This window comes from Camponotus vicinus, unplaced genomic scaffold (assembly GCF_025532165.1).
Source record: "Camponotus vicinus isolate PSW18456_S1 unplaced genomic scaffold, iyCamVici1.0 SCAF_5, whole genome shotgun sequence".
Taxonomy (NCBI): Eukaryota; Metazoa; Arthropoda; class Insecta; order Hymenoptera; family Formicidae; genus Camponotus; species Camponotus vicinus.
Genome location: NW_028141977.1, coordinates 9,565,542 through 9,591,049, shown reverse-complemented (window position 1 = coordinate 9,591,049; position 25,508 = coordinate 9,565,542). Strand labels below are relative to the sequence as shown.

The window sequence follows — 25,508 nt, the reverse complement described above, 5'->3', positions numbered from 1 at the left end:
TTCGAAATAACGTCTCTTCTTTCTCGCTACAACAAGAAAACTCATTTTACCACAAATTTAACGTGAGATGTAATAACTATTGATTCACATGGAACGCGCATGGAAGTTTATTATTTTAATAATAAAACTTTTTCATTTAGTTAACATTTAACGTTAAATGTGCAATAAAAATATGAGTATAATAAAAGCCCTTTCCTTCTTATTCATTTTCCTATCTTAATTCATTCGCAATATCTCACTCTGTTCTGGATACTAGTGCGTACTCTCGCGCTTTCTTTCACTTTTTATTGAGAGCTTTCGATTCAGATGTTAAAAGCATAAAAGAAGAAACGATATATACATACAAATCAATTCAGACGTTATGGACATTGACACAGCCAAATCTTTGCTTATTACAGTTGCATTATCTCTCTGTTGCTCCTCTAAAATATGTGATGTTGTTCGTTGCCAGAGCCGGTTTAAGATTTATAGTAATCACCGCAACTATTAGGCAAAATCTTGCTTAATTTTCGAATATAATTCATAATAACATGCGATAATTAAAAATGATGAAAAATATTTAAGACAGTTATTTAAAGTTTGACGAGCAAAACAATTCTTATTGAATTTCCTATATTTTCTTAATAATTTTCCATTTATTTGCGGCCAATTATCTAATATGTACAGCGGCCTCTGTATCATACTTTGCGGAGAGTCATCTTAAACCGACTCAATTAATCTCGATATTTTATCTTGACGTTGCTTTCGTGTTCCTGACTTCTCTCTCCTCTTCGTGTTCCTCTGTCCTCACGTGATTAGGAAGCAATAATCCTCGTCGTACGAGTCCTCCCTTCCCGTTCTCTTTGCTCACTTGCCGCCTCGTTTACCAAACTCAATGAACACTTGGTGGATATTGCGCTTATTGGTGTACTGGACGATTCTCCATGATCGCGATTCGCGCGGAGTTGTTTGGCGAATGCGGCTTTCCAACGTTCATTCTCCTGACTAACTGATTTATTTCGTTATTGTAAAGGGGTCGGCGATGATTACCGAATAATGAAAGCGAGCTATCGAGATTGTAGACAACGCGCGTTCGTACGCGCGTAAAAGATATGCATTGATTCTGTGTTCGTAAAGCTTGATTTAAAATCAGAGATTCACCATACTTGCGGCGATCCTACTTGGCCACTGGAGTCGTCCAGTTCACTGTTCCTTACAATATTATTACACCGCTGATTGGCTGACATGCGTTTTAATCGCAGATAGATATACATTTCCTCCGCATGGTATAACTGCAATAATCTAATCTATTTATCTTATGTAACAAACACTAGCTTTCCGTGACTGTGTAACTCGGGAGAGGAAAGGAGTATAACAACACGCCACGATATTAATATTATTAACGAAATGGATTCACGCGAAATATAATCTTATAATGCGATTCTTCCCTTCCCCCTCCCACTCTTCCAGCATAATGTATCGCCCCTTTCATGTGCATGTACAAAAAATACATCGCGTCTCATTCAGTCCGTTACAAATGTACATGCGAGAGAATAATAATAATAAAAATTAATCTAACCAGAATAATTGCGCGATAATAATAGTAATAATAATTGGAATAATAATACTTAGCATATCGTTATTATTACTATCATTATCATTAAATGTATATGCGTACGTAAGTGTGTTCGTGTATGTATGTATGTATATATGATTGAAATGTGTATTTCATTCCGATATATACATACGTAGTATTCTTTCTTTCTTTCTCTCGCTCTTCCTCTCTATGTACAAAGTAAACAATGAATATTACACCGCTCGTTAATTTTTTGGATCCCCATTCTCGCAACGCGTCCGAGCAATATCGCGAAGATATATCGCAGAAATCCAAACAGATTTTATAATCGACGTAAAAGGTCTTTTCTCTTCGCCACCCTGTTCGTCGCGGGGTGTGACGCGTGTAAAACTTTTCGAAATTATCGCTTCGCGCGAATAGCACACGCGTACTCCATGCGAGATACGAGTCGTCGAGAACAGTATTGATATCTAATGTGTGTATATATACAGGGTGTCCCATTTTAATGTCCCACCCCAAATAACTTTCTTATTTTTAATTTTAGAAAAAGATGTTTCAGACAAAAGTTGTATGGTTTCAAGGGGGACATAAGGTGGTGTCATTAGTTTGACCTTGAATAGTTACTTGAAGGTCACTTTCAATTTTTTAAATGGAATCGCCTACTTTTTATTACATATTCTTGCAGCTCATCTCGAGAGCTTTCCAAAACACTATAATTAAGTTAGTTTTCATTAAGTATTTTCCAAGTTATGAGGCTTGAAATCATTTCTTAATTTTACATAAACCGTAAAATATCTTGTAAAATATTCTTTTTTCGATTATCTTACCATAATACTTTTATGTACAAAATAATGAGAGAAATCAATTGGTGTAAAGAAAACACATAATTGTTTCGAAAAAAAAAATGTAATTGTTAATTGCAAATTACATTTTTTCTTTCGAAACAATTATATGTTTTCTTTACACCAATTGATTCCTCTCATTATTTTGTACATAAAAGTATTAAGGTAAGATAATCGAAAAATGAATATTTTACTAGATATTTTATGGTTTATGTAAAATTAAGAAATTATTTCAAGCCTCATAACTCGTAAAGTACTTAATGAAAACTAACTTAATTATAGTGTGTTGGAAAGCTCTCGAAATAAGCTACAAGAATATGCAATAAAAGTAAAGGGTTTCATTTAAAAAATTGAAGGTGACCTTTACGTGACCTTGAAGCAACTATTCAAGGTCAAACTAATGACACCACTTTATGTCCCCCTTGAAACAACTTTTGTCTGAAACATCTTTTTCTAAAATTAAAAATAAGAAAGTTATTTGGGGTGGGACATTAAAATGGGACACCCTGTATATGTGTGTGTATGTGTGTGTGTTTCTCGTCTTTCTCTTGTCAACTTTAGAATTAGCAGCATAATCCTTCATCTATCTCCTATAATTACGTCTCTCGATAGTAAAGATAGTAAGTAATGATAATAACAGTAGCAGTACACACAACTCCTACTGATATCAACGAACATTAACGTAGCACAATTGTGGCGGTAATAAAAGTAAAAATAAGAAGTGATAGGTATCGCTTATGTATAATACGGTTTAAGAATCTAATCCTATCGTTTGACGTATGTATACGCATACGTATACGTTAATATATATATATATATATATATATATATATATATATATATATATATATATGTATATGTATAAAGATTCATCGCCAACGTACAAATTTTCAGTCGGTTTCGCGGCGCGACACCGCGCCGAAATTTCTCTCTACTATTATACCCTTCTTGCCGCAAACAACGATCATCTCCTATATTCATTCACGCTATCCCACATTTGTGCGCACGCGCTGGCACGTCTCTCTGTCATATCACATACACACCCTTCTTATTGTGGTGTAGAGTCACATATATAATATAATCTATATGTATATATATATAGTTCTGGCCAAATCTTTCGCAACCTCGCATTCTGCGTCGCGTGATGTTCGATACGTGTCCATTAGGGAAAATAAAAATGCTCGTACATTCGCATCGCTTCCTCGCGTTTACGAGGCAGATAGAAAAAACTTTATAGACATTCGACAGATCGATGAGAGAATTCTGAGGAGGCGAGAGAGGATATCGAAATGTACGGCCGTTATATTCCCGATAAAAGCAAGACGCATGGCACACAACTATATACATATATGTATATATATTTCTATAATAATAAAACTGAAGATTCGCGAGAATAGCGTGGAGAATTTGCGTGCTACTTGCGTGGCTCCCGACACGCTCATTTTGGTACACGATAGTAACGCAGGACAAGATAGCCCAGGGTTCGGAAAACGATCAGAAAGGCCAGGAGCACCGCCGTGTTCGCCCAAAGTGGTAGACCGGAGCCTCTGACCCCGCCTTGACTCTCCAGAATCGCAGACACAGGTATCGTCGTGCTGTTTCTGCACTCGGCGAATTTACTCGGCTGCGAGCATCTGTCATGCAAAAAATTATGCGTTATCAGTACACCGTTGTTTGACACACGTCAATCTTACATTTCACTTTTATGTACATTTTTGACATATTATATATTTAATAATAGCAACACGATCCGTTAGAACAAGGCAATTTAGTCGACGCACAATTAAAATTTAATAATTCATATACATTGTATGATTCTATTTTCATCGATTTTTCTTTTTAATTTTTTTTCGTTCGTCAAAATATTTTCAATATAATATTCTTGAGAAAAAAAACATAAAATTGTTTTCATAAATTACATGTATCGTTAAATCATTGTGTCTCAAATTTGTTCCACTCAATTACAAATTATATTTCATTGATATTTTCATCAAAAAGAGAATTTTTAAATTAATTTTACAGTCTGCGTTTGTCCGAAACTTTGACGATAATCGAAAAATCGGATGGCAATAAACGAAAAATATCTTACGTGATCGGTTCGCCGACGCCGAACTCCAGAATCTGCATATTCTGATAAGCGTAATGCACCATGCTGACGTATCTGGCCCATGCTAACCATGGTGGAACCGACGTCGCCAAATAACCGCCCAAAAGTTGCGTTGCCAGCGTGTAAAGCGCGGACGCGGTGATGCTCACCTGCAGGTCCAGGCAACAAGCGCCCACGAAAAATCCAACGCTCTGTAAAGCAAACAGAAGTTGAAAAATTAAACAACTAAATGCAATAAAATCGGCTTGCTACGAATGTCAAATGGGAGAGTAGTAATTCATGTTAGCTAGATCGATAGCTTTCAAGAACAGTCAATATCGAGTGTTCCAACTTTAAATGTCAACTTTGAAAACGTGTGGGAGATCGATAAATTAAGAAAAAAAGTCCTTTAGAGGTTTGCTCTTGCAATTTTTAGTACGAGTTTCGAATTTCAGTAGTTTTTGAAAAAGCTCTGCTTATATTATTCAATAGCATAAAGAATAATTATACATACGCTTATATGATTATACGCCCATATAAGATTGTTACGAATTTCTTTAAATGAAATGTCTATTCCACCGTGAAGAGCAGATATTTTATATTTATATAATTTATGATTATGTATGTGGATTTCAGATTTTATAGAAATTTTTTATATCGATTTTTTTTTGCTAAATATTGCAACCGACAGATTTTCTAAGTTTGAATATTTGACTTTAGATGTGAAAATACATTTTTTTTTGTTAAATATATATTAGTTATAAGCAGATTTCTCTCTTTCCATTTTTCTCTCTCTTTTTTATAAAAATAAAACAGAATTGCTTATAGACACAACAATATAGCACACACATGAGAAATACAATACAGAAGAAACTGTATATAGCATACTGATAAAAATCATGTAAAAGTAATTTTATACATAAAACTCGAAAACAAACATGATTTAAAATAACAGAATTTTTTTTATTAATTTAATAGCAATACTCTGCCTAATCATATTGAGACAACAGATTATAAATATTTCTGAGATTCACAAATATATAGAAAATGCAAAAATTTATGTCATTCCAAGATAATTATACTCAAGAGGATTGGCCTACATCGAATTTTTCATTTCTATCGCCTCCAATATGACAATACCAATATTCGTACGCATCGATTCGAATGATATTCTGATATTGGATATTGTGTGAACAGAATTTCGCAAACATATATCGATTACTATCTCTCCAATATCCGTACAGTTTATTCTCAGGACGTAATACGATTTCCTCATCGTTCTGATTGAATACCATGTTGATTTTTTCAATTATCACTCACGTGAAAAAAAAAACGAAGATTAAAAAAAGTTCAAGAGATTCTTGATTTCGATATATTTAACTCTAAACTCTCCGAACAAAAAAAAAAAGATAACAGAAGCGAGATATTTTTATTATAAAATTTAAAGGGTACTTTTTTAGACGTTGCTCAGATGATGATCTCGAAGATACGATCACAAAGATCGATATTACATCCTGAGGATTAAGCATCAGCGAGGCGGACAAATACGTACCTGCGCGACCACGGTGTTGAGCAGCAAGAACGCGAGCAACGTGACGAAGACGGCCAGATTGTGGAAGCCCAACATCGGGTAACTAATTATATGGTAGACTGCGGGCAGCGTTATCGTCAGCGGCAGCTCGCCGACCATCTTCGCTAGGTAATAGGCCGAGAGCCGATAGGATCCTGACAGGCGCTCCTTGTTGATCACCTCGCGCTCCGGGGGAACTGGAAAATCGTCATCGTCCCGCGTGCGTTATTTTCAGAATTATCCCCGCACGGGAGGGGCGGAGGGGAAGGCCGTGAAGAGCCGCTTACGGCTTAGGCCGGAGGTGATGCTAAAATCGGTTTTACAGCTCGTCAGGAGCGTGCCGCGCGCTCTAACGCTTTCACTTCCCGCGGGATAAGAGACTATAAAGCGATCGCAATCCGCGTGTTACGTGCTCTTTCTCGGAGCATTCGTAAATTACGCGAGTCGCCGTGACAGATGATAACAAATGTACGCGTGTTTTTCTCCCAATGTTTCATTTTGTGTTATTTTACAGATCGGCGTCTTCTTCTTCGCAATGAGAGCGATTGGTACTATTTTATGACTTGGAAGGGAATCTTACGAATGTCATTGTTACAAATATATATCGTGAAAGCATCTAAATATGATAATTTTTTGAGGAAATTATTTTTAATTAATTTTTTATTTATTTATTTTTATTCTTTATTATTTTGAATGTACATGAAAGGTATCTGTGGCACGATGTACCTAGAGGTGTATTAAGGTAACTGCAATCATGATATTAATATTTTAATTATGAAAAGTCTTATAAATAAAATAATTTTCTAATCAAATTTTTCAATAATTAATATTAAATTAAATGAATTTTACATAAGACTATAGCTTCACATTTTATATAACATTTTCATATTAATTTTTTAAAATTAATTTGCAACATTTTCATTATTTTCAGTCAATTTTTCAATCGATTTGCAATATATTAAAAAAAGGAGATGATATATAAAATTGCAAATTAAAAGAAACGATCAAGTTATTAATAATAGCAAAACACTAAAAGCAGGATAATAAAATATATCACCTCTCTAATTAGATAAGATATCTAATAGATAGTTAGATAGTTATAAATAGTTTTAAAATTACGTTAACGAATCATATAATTATTGTTACTGTTATTAATTCTTTCTCTTTCTCCCGTCAACTTTAACACTCGTTAATAACTTCTATCGATCAAATCGGCTCAACATGCCTGCAGAGAGTTTGTCACGTTCTGACATGCTAGCTATTAGAGGCGCAAGTTTAAGGACCTTCATTATCGGATACGTAGCAGGTCATAGTATGTCCCACATGCTAACATTCTTTGATCCTTTGAAAATCTTTGCGATAAAAAGTGAACCTCACTGAATGGCTAATTGAACGTTACGTTGTGGTCCAATTAGCCTATCAGTTTCATCTACTTTTGCATGCTTGCGTGATGCTTTCACGAGCAAAGCTGGACGTTTATATATTTGCGTTTCCGCAAATATTATTAGCCTATCGCGTAAACTCTCAATGATATTAAGAATCATATAATAAGATAGATAAATTAAAATTTAAGAATATCAAAGTAGATAATCATTTCTTGCAGCTTTTTAATTTTTAATGGATATTTTGGAGCAGTCAAATCTCGAATTAAGTACTCTATTTGGAGTAAAATTTAATCAAAAAATTTTGAGAAAAAATATAAACTTTAGCTAGAAAAAAAGCTCTTAAACCATAATATGCACTTCGAGTTTAATTCGCAAATAAAAAAAAATGTTTTACTATTGTTAATATAAAAAAAATAACATAATTATAATTTTCATTAAGAGTTGGGCACTCAAATTTATTTAGCTGGTTTGCCACAAATTTAATTGCGTTTTATTCAAGTACCACATTAATGCAGATATTCAATCGAGATAATCAGTCTAGTTTCTCGCCACAATGGACACTTGATCCTTTTTGAATCGGAATTTTAATTACGCAAATGAGAATTAAATTAAATTCAACTCACAGCTAGAGAGTGCTCCAAAATGTGCAAAAAGCATCCAGTATGTGGTGCTGAAGAACATCCACCCTTGAATATCGTGAAGGGCTGCTTCAGTTCTGGGAAGTCCCAGCCACAAAAGCCCGGCCAGTAATCCTAGGGCTACCGTTTGCAACCAATTCAAACGCGACAACATCCGCGGTCGTGCCTCTTGAAAATTTCTTTCCGATAATACCTGAAAACAACACAATATCCCATTTGTGCACTATACGTAGATTCTTGCGAAGCGATTAATTTACTTGGAATTTGCACAGCGATTTTTTTACTTTAACAAGTATTTTAAATTAAAGATTATGTTCTATTTATAATAACCACGTGGTAATTATATATTATAAATATGCATTTATTATATCACGTGTATAAAATTGAAACTTTATAACATGAAGGTTTTTCAGTCAAAAATTAGGAACATATCGTTCATTAGCATTTCTTTCTTAAAGCTCCAGCATGCAATTTGCTGGATACTACACGATATTAAGGATCACGTTTCATTTATAATAAATATGTGGTAATTATGTATGTATTATGAATACGTATTTATAATATTGCAATTATAGAACTTTGTAAACTGCTGTGTATAATGTACAAGGTGTACAAGATTTGTTGATAAAAAGTTTAAAATTAAGTATAATAACCAGTGTAATGCAAAATTGAAACTTTATAATATGAAAATTTTGCAGTTCAAGAGTTAGGAAGATCGCTATTATTATGGCATTTCTTTCTTAAAGTCTCTAGCACGCAATTTTCTGGGTACTACACGATATTCGGGATGTTAATGAAGAGCCATCAGGTTGATACTTTTGGAACGCGCCTCGATTATATCAGCGTCCGTGAGAAAATGGAACGCAAAGTTTCACAATGCTGGCTGCGAAGGCCTTTTCGAACAATAATTATGATACATGTAGGGTGTTTCGGGCATCACGAAAGGCTATTTTTCGGATCAGCGTTACTCGTGCTAAAATATCTGCTGATTAACGAACAAAAGGAACGAAATTTATATTCCCTAATCTAAGATAAATATCGCTGACAGAGTATATTAAGCCTTGAACGGACTCTCGAAATGATAGATCGCTACTGTAAGCCACGAAGAACGAGCGCGGTTCCGCTGGCAGGTAAAAGTGATGCAAGTGACGACGCGCGCGTATTCGATTACGAACGGACATACCGGTCGCGGTAATTATCCGGATATGGTGAATCGTGCAAACGCGACCTAATTCTCCTCTCCGCACACTCGGCCGTCTTCTTTCTCGCGACATCATGCACACGTTTTTTCTTTCCTTTTTCTCATCTCCCTCTCGGCAACGTCGCGATCCACCTACACCGCGAGAGAGAATAAGTAATCCGATATTAGTCTGGTTGCATTCATTAATCGGTGACGCCTGCGACGAATAATGCATAATATATTGATTCGATTCTTTGTGTTTCACAGTACATAATATGATTTATAATGCTTGCCTGAGTGAGTCTATGTATTTTTTTCTGTTTCAAAAGAAATCACTTTAGAAAATATCATAATTAACAATATGTTATTTGAAATGTCCAAACTCATTGTTTTTGCAGCATTGTTTTTATATAATAAGGGCCAAAATAAAAAATGAATTGTTTCAACTATACAAGTATTGGTTTTAAGAAATAAATAATAGAAGATTGAAATAGATTTGCATTATTAAGATAATTATAATTTTATTAAAAAATATCGATATAATTTGTTCTGCTTATTTGTTTTTTTTTCTTACAACGTAGATAAAAAAATAAGGTAATTAATCTGAGAGAAATTGATATTAATATACATAGATATGATACATTTTTAATTTTGCATGTACAAAATGAAATTAACAAAATGATTGATTACATTTTTCTATCTGTAAATAAGATGGCTTTTTGACTATTTATATTAACATTAATATTTCTTTTTATATTGACATGTGTATCATTGTGTACAAAATTATGCACTTATTACTTCTTGTCCTTTCCCTACAGAATAATATATCAATCCCTATAATCGGGCAGGGTTAAAGAACGCTTAAGCGAGTAGAATGGCATTGTATCCGGTAATTGCTGAAAACATTCTCAAAGCGTACTCACTTTGAACTGCGACCAGAAGCTGGTGGGCCATTGCCAGGAATAGTCGTCATCAGCAGAACTCGCGCTGCTGCTGGCGTGGCTTTGTGTATCCAACCATAGCGTACGGCCTTCGTCTTCCTTCACTGTAAAGCATCGGAGAAATGGGTGTTTAGGATAGCTTTGTGAGAATTGCATCGTTGAATCAATAAATACACGAGTAGGCAGAAATGAAAGGAGAAAAAATTTCTATGTGACAATTATTTCACTAATGTTTCTCTAAAGTGTATATTATTTTTTTTCACTTATTTTATTGCAATATATGTTTTTAAATATTTAACTAACGGATTTAACTCGTGTTCACATAATTCATTAGTAAAATTTTTGAATATCGTGCATAAATATTATTATAATGCATTATTTATTTTTGTCATTCTTTTAGATTTTAAATGATCTCTTTTATTATATCATGTCCGATTTTAAGGAGGACAACATAAAATTATTATTTAAAAAACCTAAAAAAATCGAAAACAGCGCTCAAATAAATGTCAGTTATATATAAAGTATAAAAAAATTTGATCTTGTGATTTTTTAACGAGATCAAAAGATCGGAAAATTAAAAAGAAATTATATACATAGTGTCCCAAATATTCTATTTATTTTTAGCAGTTTTGATGACTATTTATGTTTAATGTTAAATATAACTATAAAAATATTTCACTTAATTTAATTTATTAAATGTTATTTTCGTTTAAAAATTGACCTCGATTTCCCTGAAATAATCATATTTTTCTTTTTCTTCGTCCATTATTTTATTAATATATATCTCATGGAGAGAGAAAATGCGAAATAATCTTAAATTATCTATCAATATGTATTTATTCCATCTCAAGAATGAAAAAAACAATAACTCTCAAGGAGTTGTCTGTTGCAGTGAGTTAAAGACTCTAAAGACATCAGCTTAAAATTGTCTATCTTGACAATTTATAATGCGGGCCCTTCCAGCGTTCGCGAGATATTCGATCTTTGCAAGTACGCGCTTTTAAGTGGGTACATTGGAACCGCAACGGTATCCGCCTGCGGTCGGAGGAAGGTCTAGGTGTGCATACATATAAATACGTATATCGTGGGGCGGCTGCATACTATATAATACCGTTGTGGCTGATGTGCTCGTATTGGATGAGATGGTCGCAGAGCGGATGTTGGCTGGGATTATACTCCGGACGAAGTTCCGGTGGGCAGTCAGGTCCCTGTCTTGCAGTTCTCGCCGCGGCAACGATGCGCTCTCGAACTTCCTCCGGCCCCTTTATTTGTTCCACTAAAACAAGTGTTTCGTGCAATGTTTCGCTGTGAAATGTAGGTGATCTCGCGAATTTTCACGGGAACAGCCATTTGTTCCATTCCCTGCAGTACTGTATGTATTCCGTCAGTACGAAATAATTATTTCAAAAGATCAATGTATAATTGTAATCTCTCTTTCCCCCATATATTCGTTCATAAGCGTAATTCAGCGGAAATCATTTATTTAAAAAACTAAATGTGATGTTTATATTTTTGGAACATTGCAAACATATGATTTCATGTTATTTATATGTCTTAAATAAATTCTTCGTAATATCAGAAAATATTATATTTAACTTGCATTCTACTTATATAAATATTAATATACAAAATATGAAATAAATCTTAAATATTAATATAAATATTAAATATACATATAAAATCACATGATTATCAGAAATCTTATTATCCTAGACAGTATCTATATTTCTCTTAGACATACAGTATTTCTCGTGATATGCATATAGAATTTATATTTAAAGGTCATAAGTTGAAATTGAGAGAAATATGAAAATGCAAGACAATCACATTTGTCAAATACATATCATTTAGGAATAAAATTTCAAAGTCAGATTCGATGTTAGTGAAATGTACTTACGAATAAAGTCTGCGGGGTTATAATTTGGCAGCAACGTAAGCCCTATCGTAAGGAAGAATCTTCCGACATTCGTCGTCGAACCGTAGTATGCTACCTGACCGCGACTCAGTAAGAGAAGCTTACTGAAACTATGGAACATCCTGGAACTAGGTTGGTGTACCGTCACCACGATGCTCTTACCCTCCTGCTCGGCATACTTCTTTAACCGCGAGATCAATGCCTGGGCCGAGTGCGAGTCGAGTCCGCTCGTGGGTTCCTGAAATGCAATGAGAGATTTTGTAAATTAGCGGACATAATATTGAAATGTAATTTTTGATAATTTTTCCTTTTGAATAAATTTTCATGAGAAATTAATTCACGTTATTTATCTCTTTCTCCTATTATTTAATATATTATTTTACATTTAATATTATATATTTAATATTATAATATTTTATAATATAATATTTTATATTTAATATTTTATATTTAATATTGTATATCTACGCAATGTTAAAAATATATCTTAAGTAATTTTTGTATATATACTCTTTCGTTTCGAACATATATTAAATTCTTTACTTGTGTTCTCTCACACTCTTCTTCTTTTTAAATCATTAAATTTATATATTTACGTTCTTTTTACGGATTTTTAGCTCTCTGCGCATTCACGTTTCTACATATTTTTCGTTTGATAATTTACGTTCTTATCGTGAGTGGAGAATCTTGAATTTGGAAATCTTTGGTTGAATATTTGGATACTTTTTCGATGTATAAATCATGAGATTTATAGATCTATAATTCTACAAGTACATATTTCATTCTAACAATCGTCTATCTTACAGTTTCTCCACGTGGAATTTTAAATAGATTATCAGAAGGGATTGAAAAAATTTTATTTACAAATTAGATTCTTTTCTAGTTTTAAAGTTAGATTTGTGATCTTAAGGCTATCGTATAAATTATTAAAATTCGACACAAGATAAAAAATATGTATAAAGATAGATTTTTATAATAAATATATAAAAAAAATAATTGTATATATTACGCAAACGTATTACTTTCATTAATTTTTCTAAAATTAATTATTTATTTTAATTTAGTAATAAATATATTATTAAATTTTAATTATGAATGTAAGTTTAAGATACGTGCACCTTACAAAGAAAATATACGTAAAAAAACTTACATCAAGTAGCATTAATGATGGATTTGTGAGTAATTCACAGGCTATACTCGTCCTCTTCTTTTCGCCACCAGAAAGTCCTCGCTTTGTGTAATCTCCAATAACTATACAAGAGAGATATCATATTGATCTGTATATATACAAGCGAAATTATGTTTTTCGCGTAACAAATATTAAATTAAGCTCAAAAATTACAGCTCATCCTTGTATTTATCAAAAAATTATAATCGAATATTACAAGAAAAAATTCTTATATAAAAAATATATTCATAATATCTATTAAAGATACATAGGCATAATCGCATTTTAAATATTTCCGTATGAAATTAATGTATCATTTTCTAATTTATAATTCAACTATACTATCATATCACAATATATGCATAGCCATAGAATAATAATTCGGAAATAATATTATGTATAACGAAAAATAGAAATTTATCACGCGAGAGATATTAAAAATGTAAGCGCAATTATCCGAGCAAAAAACAAGGGCATTTAAAAAATTTATAGCATATATGTATCCTATAAATTCTTTAAATACTCTTTCTTTCAGAATACATATATAGCATATATAGTATATATCGAACAAAACCGCCAAAGTCGTATTTACGATTCTACATTCGCGAATAACAGAATTACGAGCATCGGTTTCGGTGAAAAATCCACGATAAAAATAATGGTTCCCCGTCGAATCGGCAGCGTTGGCGTTCGATATTCCTGTGTCAATATTCGAATTTGCCAACACCAGCTGGAACTAATGAGACGCGGGCGCGTGATCTCTGACGCGTGGTAAATTATTAACTTCATCGTCGGCGTCGGTTGCTCACGCCTTCGGGTTACAGAAAGAGAAACGTACGTATAATTGCGCGTGTGTATGTCTGTATGTATGCGTATGTACAATATTTTACGTCACGCGGCCGAGGCGTTCGAGAAGCTCGGGGGTTAACGATCGAGGAAACAGTTTATCAACGGCCAACAATGAGTCCGGCACTTCGTAGAGAGATACGCGTCCGTACTTTCCCTCGTTTGTATTCCGGAAAATGTCACCGCGCTTCCGCTACATTCAGCTTCGACGTAGCTGAGTGAAGCGATACAGGATAGCCTCGAAATCCACGTCTACAACATTATGCGGGTAAGACCTCTCGCGATTTATTCGCACGATCGATTTTTATTTCAACATGAATAACAAGACGCTAACAAGTTCAATAATTAATTCGTATAAAAAAAGATACTTATAAAAAGTAAAGTTTAGAGAGTCACCGACTAAAAGGCGAAATTTTATCTTTCTCGATTAAAAGTTTAATTTATGGAATAAATATTTAAAGAAATAATGTCGAATTAAATTTCTTCGTTAACGAAAAATGGACTATTATTTTGAAAATCTCACAATATAAAGCTTGCATGTATATTGCACCTTGCCCGTGTTGTTTAGCGCATACGTGATTATTCGTGCGATAATTTAATATACTCGATCGCGAAAAATGTTAATTAAAATGCTAAACTAGACAAGCAATTACGATCATGATAAAAACTGAGCAACTCGCAACAACAGAGATTAACGTAATTAATTTCTATTATCTAAGCTATATCAAACAAAATAAAGAATTACCGATATTTATAGTTATTTACAGTTTCTCGGAAACAATGAAATTCTAATGATAGTCATTGATTAAGATAGTTCTCCCGATAGATAAGCTTGATGAGTTTAATCTCTAATTATAAACGCATTTACGTTTAATTTATCTAAACAATCAAAAGATTGAGTGAAAGACAATGATATAAAAGCGATGACTTATCGCTTCATGTATTCTTTCTTAACAAACATAAACCCGCGAAAATTGGATTAAATCGATTTCCATCGTACGCAGAAAGACGCGAAGCTATCCGGCCCGAGCGAGCCGTTTAGATCCTAGAAATAACGAATAGCTTCTAACATTTGCAAAAGACCGCGATTGTTTACAGCGCGTACGTACGCGTGCAAACGCGCCTTTACGACTCCGACCGGGAATTATACGATCGGTGGAATCTTCGGATCGCGAGTCCGAATCGCGCCACCCGTCGTGCGTCTAAAAACACCCGCGCGTACATCTCGGACATCGATCTCCCGGCTTTACGGGGGCGCCGTCGCGTACTCACTGGTGTCTTGGCAGGCCGCGAGGTCGAGGACCTCGATGATATGGTCCACGCACTGCATCTTCTGCGAGTGTGAAAGCGTGTCCGGGAGCCTCAGCCTCGCCTGGTACTGCAAAATTGCGAATTGCGTGTGAGAGACGCAGGCCGAGCACGAGGGCCAAAGTTTGCGACGTACGCGCGTACACGCGAGGAGCGCGTACTTACTCGTGATCGCTTCGTACCTCGCGTGCGATCGCGTGCGCGCGGCTTAAAAATCGCGCACGCACGCACGCACGCACGCGGCCCGCTTTACGCGCTCTGACGGGCCGCGTGCGCGCGTTAAACGGCAACGTAAACAAAACTGCACCGCGAGACGTGTATGTGTGTGCGTGTGTGTGTATGTGTGTCTGTGTGGATGCATTTCCGTTTCGTAATATATCCAGGCCACTTTGTACTATTATTACCCGGCTCTACATGGGGGTTGAAGGGGGAAGGAGGGGAAAGGGGGAGGCAGGGAGCGCGCGCCCGTCATAATCTGATCGTTAAGTCAATTACGATGACGCATCAATTACGAAACCGCTGGCTGTTTTTACCTCGGAAGGACGTCTGGTGATTCGTTAATTCCAGAATACTAGTCGATGAGCGCTAAGTGCTTAAGGTAGATAAGTATTATCGCAGGTACTGTGATAATTATCTCAAGGTAATTCAAGGCTCTTTGAAGCTCATGAAATTTTTGTATTCTAGCGTCGAAGAGAAAATGCAGAATCTTACGAAAAAAATGAACAATTTAGATAATTTGTGAAATTTTGTGACCTCTCTCAAAATTTGCTGTCATCTTCACAATTAAGTAATAAATTCAAGTTAAGTAATAATCAAGTTACCAGAGAGAAAATATACTGGCAATATATCTATTTTTTCATACAACAAATTACATTCTTCCTTATCAAATAATAATCTACCTTCATTAATCTTTCTGTAAATTTTTCATGTCTTAACATATATTTCTTCGAATAAATCAATTTTATTATTCAATTTGATTTATTTTTAATCAGAAATAACTTGATAATAAAATATTGTCTCTATTGATTATTTCTCAGAGCCTATTGATTATTTCACTAACCCCATGATTAAATTTGTCTAAAATTTATAAACGTGTTAATATAATATAAGCAAATTAATGGTGTATAAATTTACATATATAAAATGTAATTTTGACAAACTTTTAAGAAGCGTCATAGACGATTAATTACAAAAATTATTAAAGTTGTATAAAAGTACTAAAAAATTGGGAAGAAAAAAAAACATTCCTCGCTAAGCTAACGTCAATTCTAAATCCGTTGAAAAATGTGTCATCGGAATTTGGTGCGATGATGTTGTGGATCAACGGCATGTACGGATATAGAGACCCGGCGACGACGACATGCCGTTTCTCAACGTTCATTCTCCTCGTGCCGTTACACAAGCGGGCCCGTTATGCGGAGAGAGAAAGTGCGGCCGATGATATTATACTAGCTGGGAACACCAGTTATGTCTAAATAAAGATAACGCTACAATACACCCGGCTATAGAACTGGACCGCGAGACCTTTTCCGGTCTCTTCCAACGATTTATCTATTTTTAGAATCTTTAACAATCAATCTTTACAGATATAAATAAACAGCACGACTTTATTTTTTTTTAACTGAATTTCAACCAACTTCTTTAACTTATCTAATAATTAATATTTATAATTTATATGTCATACGTGTCGGATTAAATTAAATATTAAATAAAATATCATAAATTATGATGGAGTATTTGAATAGACAACCTCGCAACTTTAGCAGGAACAGGGCAATCTGTCTCTCGATTATTTCGGGTTAAAGGTTGAGCGTAAAATCAGGTTAATGCTCAAAACTCCAGTTCCGTTCGCCTAGTTCGCCGTCAGGTACAGAACGACTAGATAATAGAAGCGAAACCGGCGCGCGGAAAGAGAGAGGAAGCGGTCGGGAAAGAAGTCCTCCTCGGGAGAGGAGAGGCTGCGGGAGAGAAAGTGTCATCCCGTTGAAAGAAGCGGACCGCGCGGGCACCGCATCGAGAGACGTGCCGTTCCACACGCGTGCGGTATGCGTGCGTGCGTGAGTGCGTGCGTGCGAGGCGGCGCCAAATGTTTCTGAAACCGTAAGACGCACGTCGCGAGCTTGGCGGTTCACTGACCGAGTTATGACGTCATCGCGAGATACGGTCCTTGCTCTCCCGGCACCGCTGGCCCGTGCCCCCCTGGTGCCCCGCTAACGGGTCGCGACTAGACGAACGACGACACGACGACGGCGACGGTTCGTTGCGAGAGCAAGTCCCTTGTCGCCGCTTTCCGCGTGTGACACGCGCGTGCCGCGTAGGTAGATAGGGTACAGATAGGTGGGTACGCGAGTGGGCGCCGCACGTGACACGCTCCTCTCTCATTCTCTCTCCTTGTACCTATCGTATGCGACTTTAATGAGCCAAGAGATAGGAGTTTTGTCTCTGATTTTAATCATCGATCGATGGGTCCATTTAACTTAATGTTGGATCTTGATTAAGTGGCTGCGCGATGGCGACGAAAAAATAAATCTCGCATTCGTTAAATTATGTGTTACTCATTAATCTCTCTTTTCTTCATGTTTTTTTGATTGCATGTATTAAAGAAATTAAATATAAAATATTAAAAATTAAGATGTAGGAATTATACAAATTAAAGAGAGAAACTTGGCTAAAAATTAAAATATTTTAAATTTTGCAGAATAATATATTCTTAGAGATATCTTTAAAAGCGTGTCAGTATAGAACAAATACATTTATCTATTCATCTTTTATTTTAATATTTATTATCCTTTTAAATCTACTTGTAACTTAATTAATTGTATAATCGTGATTATCTCAAAAATCGCCAATTATTCTATTATACACAATCTCTAATTATATCGTCAGAATTATGTATTGAGAAATAATCATATTATATATTTTTTCGTCATATTTTCAATTTTGCTATATATTTTCTATATTTCTATTATATTTTCTATATTTCTATATTTCTATTATATTTTCTATATTTTCTATATTTCTATTATTTTGCTATATATCTTCAATTAATACGCGGTTAAAAATAGAAAAAGAACTTCAAACGCCACGAAAAATATAAACTAAAAAATATCAAATATATATTTTTCCTCACAAGCAGAAAAAGTCATGTGTCAGCTTGTTACGCGATTCCTTTCTTCTTGATGTACCCGCGCTCGCGCGTATTACATATCATACACGCAAATACACGCACACGTACACGCACGCGCGCATCTACCGACACATTTATTCAATTAGTGACTAAACGACAAAGCACATATTTGTCCGCGTCCATTTTCCACGAGGCCTCTTAAATCCCCCAAGTGCAACGGCGACGGAGCGCGTTGGCTTCTAGCCCGCATTTGCATTCTCCGCGATCTTTGCGCGCAGGGTGTCCTCCTAATTCCCGCCTACCGTGCACGCGTGGGTCGTGATGAATATCGAGTGAAAGGCGCGCGGCTATCTTGGCACACGCCTGGTGCCTGTATTTTCGAGGAAAATGAGGAAATCTATGATCGTTGTGCGTTTTATCTCTTATTTCGAGATACAGGTATAGGAAATGCATCCACAGCGATTGTCGCGTCTCAAATGATGCAGTTTTGCGCATACTTGCATTAGTTTTTATATCGTACATCTGTTCTAAATTTTTGGATGTATACAAATAAATTATCTGGCACAAATTAAAAATTCAACTTCAAGATCTTTGAATTTACAGTAGATTACATTAAATCTATATATTATATTAAATTATACATTAAATCTATTATCTATATATCATATTATCTATATTATATTATATTATTATTATATTATCTATATATTAAATTCTATATCAAATTATTTATATCTATTAAGATTAAATCCATAAAGAAGCGAAATCAAAATTTGAAGGTTTGAAATAATCGTGTATCGAATGTGTTCAGTTTGCTTACTATCATAATATCAATTTTTCTCATCGTTACCTCGAGTGTCTGTCGTAAGGTGAGATCGGGAAAAAAAACGTCCTGCTGTTGCACGTAACAGATTCTTCTGCGCCATCGTTTGGTGAGCCTCTCGCGATTCAACCAAATCTCACCGCCGTCCAAGCCAACACGGCCGGACAAACAGTTCAGCAGTGTTGTTTTACCACAGCCTGCGTAACAAATATGCCAGACAAAAATTTAGCGCCTTCGTATAAGTATCGTTATGTTTCAGCGAATATATCTTTCACGCGTCATGTTAAACATTGTTTGTACATGAGTTACAAGAAATTATTATGTAGTCGTATAACTTAGACAAAATATTCTTTATTAATATGGATGTGAGTTATGATATACATATTTTATATCCTAGTGAAAGAGTGATTTTTTGCCTAGTTTTTGTGTCAAGTAATATTTTTAAATTTCTAGCAGCTCTACGTTCTTTGAATTTTCACGCTCGAAATCTTCAATTTTCAAGTACTAACATAGTCTCACAGTTTTATCCTTCGCGTTAGAAAAATAATGCTGAAATTTAATTAACGAAATATATCATTAAGATTGAGAAATTTCTTTTAAATGCACGTATGACGCATACGCACGATGCGTTGAAAACGATCGCGAACAGACTTTCTCACCGTGTAACGATAAATATTCCAGTCGGATGAAATTGCCGGCTGGTACATATTTCACTGCTGTGCGCATAAAAGCGGTTAAAGATAGAAACGCAGATTTAATTCCACGCGACGTCCACGCAACATCGCGCGATTAAAATTCGCGAGAAACAACGTGAAGTACAGAAAAATATTCGTAATTATATTATATACCCTTGTAAAGATAAGGCGAGATAAAAAAGTAGAATCGCTGCAGGAATATATTAGTATAAATTATAAATTCGAAACTACATATTGCATCCATTGCACAATTAACATTCTAATAGACACGAAATACATGTATGCAAATTTATACACGAAAATTTAGCTTTGGATATATGCGTTAAATTTATACAACACTCATGCTGTTGTTAATTAATTTTAACGCATCGACTTTTACACCCAAACAAATATAACGTACAATTTATTACGTATTTGTTCATCCCATTTGTTTGCCCAATAAAATATTCATATTTAAAAAATGTATTTAAACATACATTTATAATATTCTAAATATTTAAATAGATAATTAAATAGATAATTAAATATTTAAATAGATAATTAAATAGATAATTAAATATTTAAATAGATAATTAAATAGATATTTAAAAATATAATCCAACAAAGTGAGAAAAAATTATATGATTATTAAATATAGTTAGTAACACGGTTGAGATGTTATGCGTGTCACGAGATTTAATGTGCAAAATCAGCTGGTACAAGAGATGGTTTCGTACCTGAAGGGCCCATGACGGCCAATAATTCTCCTGGCTTGACGACTCCCGAAACATCTCGAAGGAGCGCTCGTTTCTCCTTGACCACCTGTAATCCTCGGAAGATTAGCTGCACCGGACGAGAATCCAGCGGGCACACCAATTGCAGCGCTGAGCTTTCCACTCTGCAAACATTAAAATGTCGCGTGTTCAGAAGAGAGAGTTTCTCCGTGTTAATCTTTCTACCTTATATTTTCCAATATAAAATACGCATAAAAAATAAAATAATTTATACACCTATATAAATAATAAAAAAATTCTGTTTTAAATAATCGTAGCTTTAATGTAATATAAAACAAAGATTCGAACCGGAATTAGGTTTCTTCGAATGTCCTCTTTTCATGTAATTTTTTATTCGACTGTAATAAAATTTCGAAATTTATACGTATTCGCTATTGGCTGTTTTCTTCTCTTGCTTTTCGCGTGGTTGCAGCAAACCATTAGCACAGACTCTGCAAGCGAAACTACGGAGTTATCGTCGGCGCTAAATGTGTTAATTATATTCTCCAGATCTATATAGCTCTACCATACGACGTTCGTAAAAAAAAAAAAAGTGTGTTGAACGTCGCGACGTTTTTATCGGAGATACGGCGCTAACGAGATTAACCCTAATTTAACGTTCCGCGAAGCATTCACGAATATCCCATAAAAGTTCACTTTAGCGCATTTGGGTAGACGAATTTCGGTCGTCTGTATAGTTTACTCACAATCGGTCGTGGGATCCGTGTGGAGTCGTTAAAGCAAAGTGACGTGGCTCCTAGGCAGGCGTTCACTCGAGCCACACGAGAGCACGAGCTCGCGAACAGCAAGCTTCATAATAACAATGACGTCTCATGGGAGTTATTCCGCGACGCCAATTAAGCCTGGCGAGAAATGGCATTTTGCAGTGTCGAAGAGACTCGTACGACGTCGCTGAATCTTTCTCTTTTGTCTCACCTGTCTTTTATTCCCCAAGAATCACGATTCAAAATTCCGCTCGCGTTATCTTCTTAGCATGACATTAATTATACATGTCCATATTTGATGATCCTTGATTTATATCATCGATAATATGATGACATATATTACTTTTCTAAGATTTCTTAGGTCTTTTCTTAGACACATTGGAAAATTATAACTTTTGATTGTATTTATTATGACTGACATTTGGAATTTGCAATAAAGTTGCAAATAGAAACTTTATAAAACAGATCTAATTTCCGAAAAAAGATATAATTCCGTCGAAACGGTTAAAAAAACCGAGAAAATTGTTTTCGCGATCAAAACATTTAGAAAGAATAATAAAGCTTTATAAACAAATTTGTTCCATTTATCTAATCAATTTGGAAGAAAATCTTTATTATTAAAAGTTTAATCTTAAAACAGAAAAGATTATTTTAGTGATTTTACACAATATTAATTCTTTCCGATTATGATTACAATGCGGATTCCAATCTTGTTAAAGATAAGAAGAATCTAAATGAGATATCTATGAAGATATCTATAATCTCATTAAGTACTTATTTATAGGTCGATAATATTTATATAAGTCAATATAAGTATCGATAAATTTTTAGAATATGAAATAATAATCGTTGATCATATTATATATCAATCATAATATTTACAAAAATAATTTAATAACGTATGCAGTAAAATCTCCTGCGAAATAGACTATTTATCACATTTTAATTAAAAATATAGCCGTTTTAACAAAAAATATAGAACAAACAGTGCACAATATAAGTTATAACGTAAGGTGGCAAATAGGATAATGATACTTCATTGTTTTTTATAAAATACGGACATGTAAAATATCGCGCTTTTACGAAATTGCGTCATCTCTCCATCTGTTCTTCATGACTAAAATGTTTTATATAGTGCTCAGGGTTTTTTTTATCATTACAGAGATAATGGTAACGAACTCGTAACGATAAAACACTTGCGTAAAGCATGCACTCATTCGGTCGTGGCGATACAAGAGTCACGCGTGACAAGCGTCCATCGCAAAAAAATCGACAGCGTAGCGGGACGTCATCCGTGACCACATGATGACGGCGCGTCGGCGAAATCGGGAAGAAACTAAGCCAAGAACGCGCTCAAATCGCGGCGCGCGCGAAAAAAAAAGACGAGGGTCGTTGGACAACGGATTCAGATAATAAATTCCCGACATGGTGGTGTCACGTCACCTCGGGTTCGTTGAACCTGCCGTTCGTTGCATGACGGTATCCAGGGGGAGGAAAGAGCACCAGAAAGGGGAACGAGAAGAAAAAGAACGAGAGATAGAGAAAACGAGACGTTTGCGGTTCGTTTCGAGACGAAAGACCCCCGAAGCTAAATACTCGGTCATAAAAATGATATCGTAATATGTAGATTGCAAAAATGAAAATTTGTAATGTAATGAAGATCTCGGGAAAGAGTGATATTTTCTCAACAAGTTGTTTTTTGATTAAAAAGGTTTCCATATGTGCGAGAGCCATTATGAAGATTTCATTTATCACATACAAGATATAAGTTGAAGAGAGTTTTGTTATGATAGTATTAATATTGTTGAATAATTTTTCTCTTCTCTCGAAGAATCTTTATTTTTATAATTATCCCTGTCTAATAATTAATAATTTTTCTCTTCTCTCGAAGAATCTTTATTTTTATAATTATCCCTGTCTTTTTAACTTTTTTATAATAAATTTGCAACTGTAATTAAAAAAAATAATATGCGAGCATCTTTATAATTTATATACAATATTAAAATTCATTTAATTTGAGATGCTACAATTTGGAGCTTCTTTCTTTTTAACAGAAGATCGATATTTTTATCTTTTCATGATGCTCTCTAATATGTAAACCGTGTACAATAATTTATGCATTTTTTATAATATTATTCACATGGGAAGATTTTACGATAATAATAATAGCATCTAAACGAGTGCATCGTCGCTCCTCATTTTTCAGCCTGCAGCAGTATGACAGCGTTTAACATTCACTATAGAAAGACAGGCATGAAGAAAAGTGATGAAAGCGCGGGAGAAGCGAAAAAGAGAATAAAAAGAAACATGGAGAAGGATGGAGCTCTCGACGGGGTTAAGGTAAAATGAAGGCAAGAGAAACGAAGATTTTTCGTTCGTTTGAGTGATATTTATCGCCCTCGCTAGTCTCTGTCGGAGGCACCCCGTCGACCCTGACGTAATAACGCGCAGCTTATTCAGTGTCACAGACATTTTCGCGAGAGGGAAAAAGATGCAATTATCCCCCGGGCTCGCACGAGAGTGAAATCGATGGTCTCTGTTTCAAGTCATCCCCCTCGGGGATGTAATCTCGCAGCGTGAATGCGCATGCAATTCGCCATTATGGCGATCGCGCGTATCTGGATCGAGAGGGTTCACGCAAAGCGTGACCGTTCAATCACGCGCGAATGATTGCGCGAATTAATTTCGCCACCTCGGCTCTCCGCGAGAGAGATTTAATTCTGGATTTCGTCGAGCGGCCGACGAGCCGCTTCTTTTTAACCGCCGCGCGCTCTCATTTCCAGACACTCTTATATCTCGCTCGAGTGTCAAGTCGCGGGGATCGCGCGGGGTTAAGTCTCGCTGAAGGAAGTTACGAACGCATGCCAAATTAATCCTACGCAAGTTCGTCGACCCGACGTGCCGGCTTTTTTCGCGCTATCGCGCGCTTTTTCCGCTTTCGCGTGCGCCCAAAACGTGTCACACGCCGTGTTTATTACGAAAATACGCGTTCGCGATCCCATCGTCCCTCTTGGACTCACAAATTTCTCATGTAGTTGCATAAAGCTGTGCTTATAGTTGTATACAGAAACACATCTAATTCGGCTTTAATGTTCTCGAGTGTTATTTATCAGACTATTCCAACAGAAATTTATTTTAGCTATTAAAAAAGATACAATTTTTTTTTAGAAAATGTTTGCTCTTTTAAAATATCTAAATAATTATTGGAAATTTTTTTATAATAGCACTAAAGTTTTTTACTTTCGATATTTTTCTTTCCGATGCTTTTTTTATATTTCTTATTTTTGATTTTATTTTTATTTCTTTTTTATTTGAGTGATATTTTATCAATTTTATTTCAAACTCTTTAAATATTAGTCAGGAGCAATTAGAATGTTTTTTTTGTTAGTGTGCCTTATCGCACAATATTTAATTTGTCACTTTGATTCTTTATTTCAATTTCAAGTTGAGGTTTTCCAGGTTAAATCTGATTGAAAGAAGTTGAATTTACTAAATTAATCCTGCCAGAGTTCGTTGAACTGATGTGAAGATACACGCATAATTAATAATTGAATCTCCACAGTCTTATGCATGATTTAAATTTGCGTTGAATGCTAACTAATAAAATCGTTAAAATATAGAGTAAAATGGTATAATATATTCCAGCAGGAAAAATGCTCCATTCATTGCTCAAATATAACGAGTTTATCAATAAATGTTATTGAAACGGAAATCGATGAATGCAAATACATAATCAATCGAAAATATAAAACTGCTCTGAATGCGATTTGACAAAATTGCGATTTTAAAAAATTACAAAATTTTTCTCTATAAATAAATTTTTAAGAAAAAGAGTTGTAAACTTTATTGATAAGTATTTTTAATCAATTTTATTCCATAAAAAAGTAATTGTCATTATGTTTATACATATTCTCACTTTAATTGATAAAAAATTAGTGTAATTATTAATAGT

The 25,508-nt window shown here is 34.7% G+C and overlaps 1 protein-coding gene across 2 annotated transcripts in view; it reads right to left on the bottom strand.

The window, feature by feature from the left end:
* Positions 1–2,528: 2,528 nt before the first annotated feature.
* Positions 2,529–25,508, bottom strand: part of E23 (ABC transporter G family member E23) — a 125,029-nt gene continuing 102,049 nt past the window's right edge. Inside the window, exons 3-13 of one of the 2 annotated variants that reach the window (XM_083098959.1) lie at positions 20,796–20,956; positions 19,412–19,581; positions 15,399–15,504; positions 13,263–13,363; positions 12,095–12,350; positions 11,309–11,473; positions 10,180–10,301; positions 8,062–8,269; positions 6,036–6,250; positions 4,487–4,695; positions 2,529–4,031 (exon numbers count right to left, since the gene is read on the bottom strand). In XM_083098959.1, coding sequence (XP_082955085.1) covers positions 3,836–4,031; positions 4,487–4,695; positions 6,036–6,250; positions 8,062–8,269; positions 10,180–10,301; positions 11,309–11,473; positions 12,095–12,350; positions 13,263–13,363; positions 15,399–15,504; positions 19,412–19,581; positions 20,796–20,808 — 1,761 coding nt within the window. In that variant the 5' untranslated portion in view covers positions 20,809–20,956 and the 3' untranslated portion in view covers positions 2,529–3,835. The remainder of the gene's footprint in view (positions 4,032–4,486; positions 4,696–6,035; positions 6,251–8,061; positions 8,270–10,179; positions 10,302–11,308; positions 11,474–12,094; positions 12,351–13,262; positions 13,364–15,398; positions 15,505–19,411; positions 19,582–20,795; positions 20,957–25,508) is intronic. The other variant, XM_083098958.1, reaches the window with a different exon arrangement.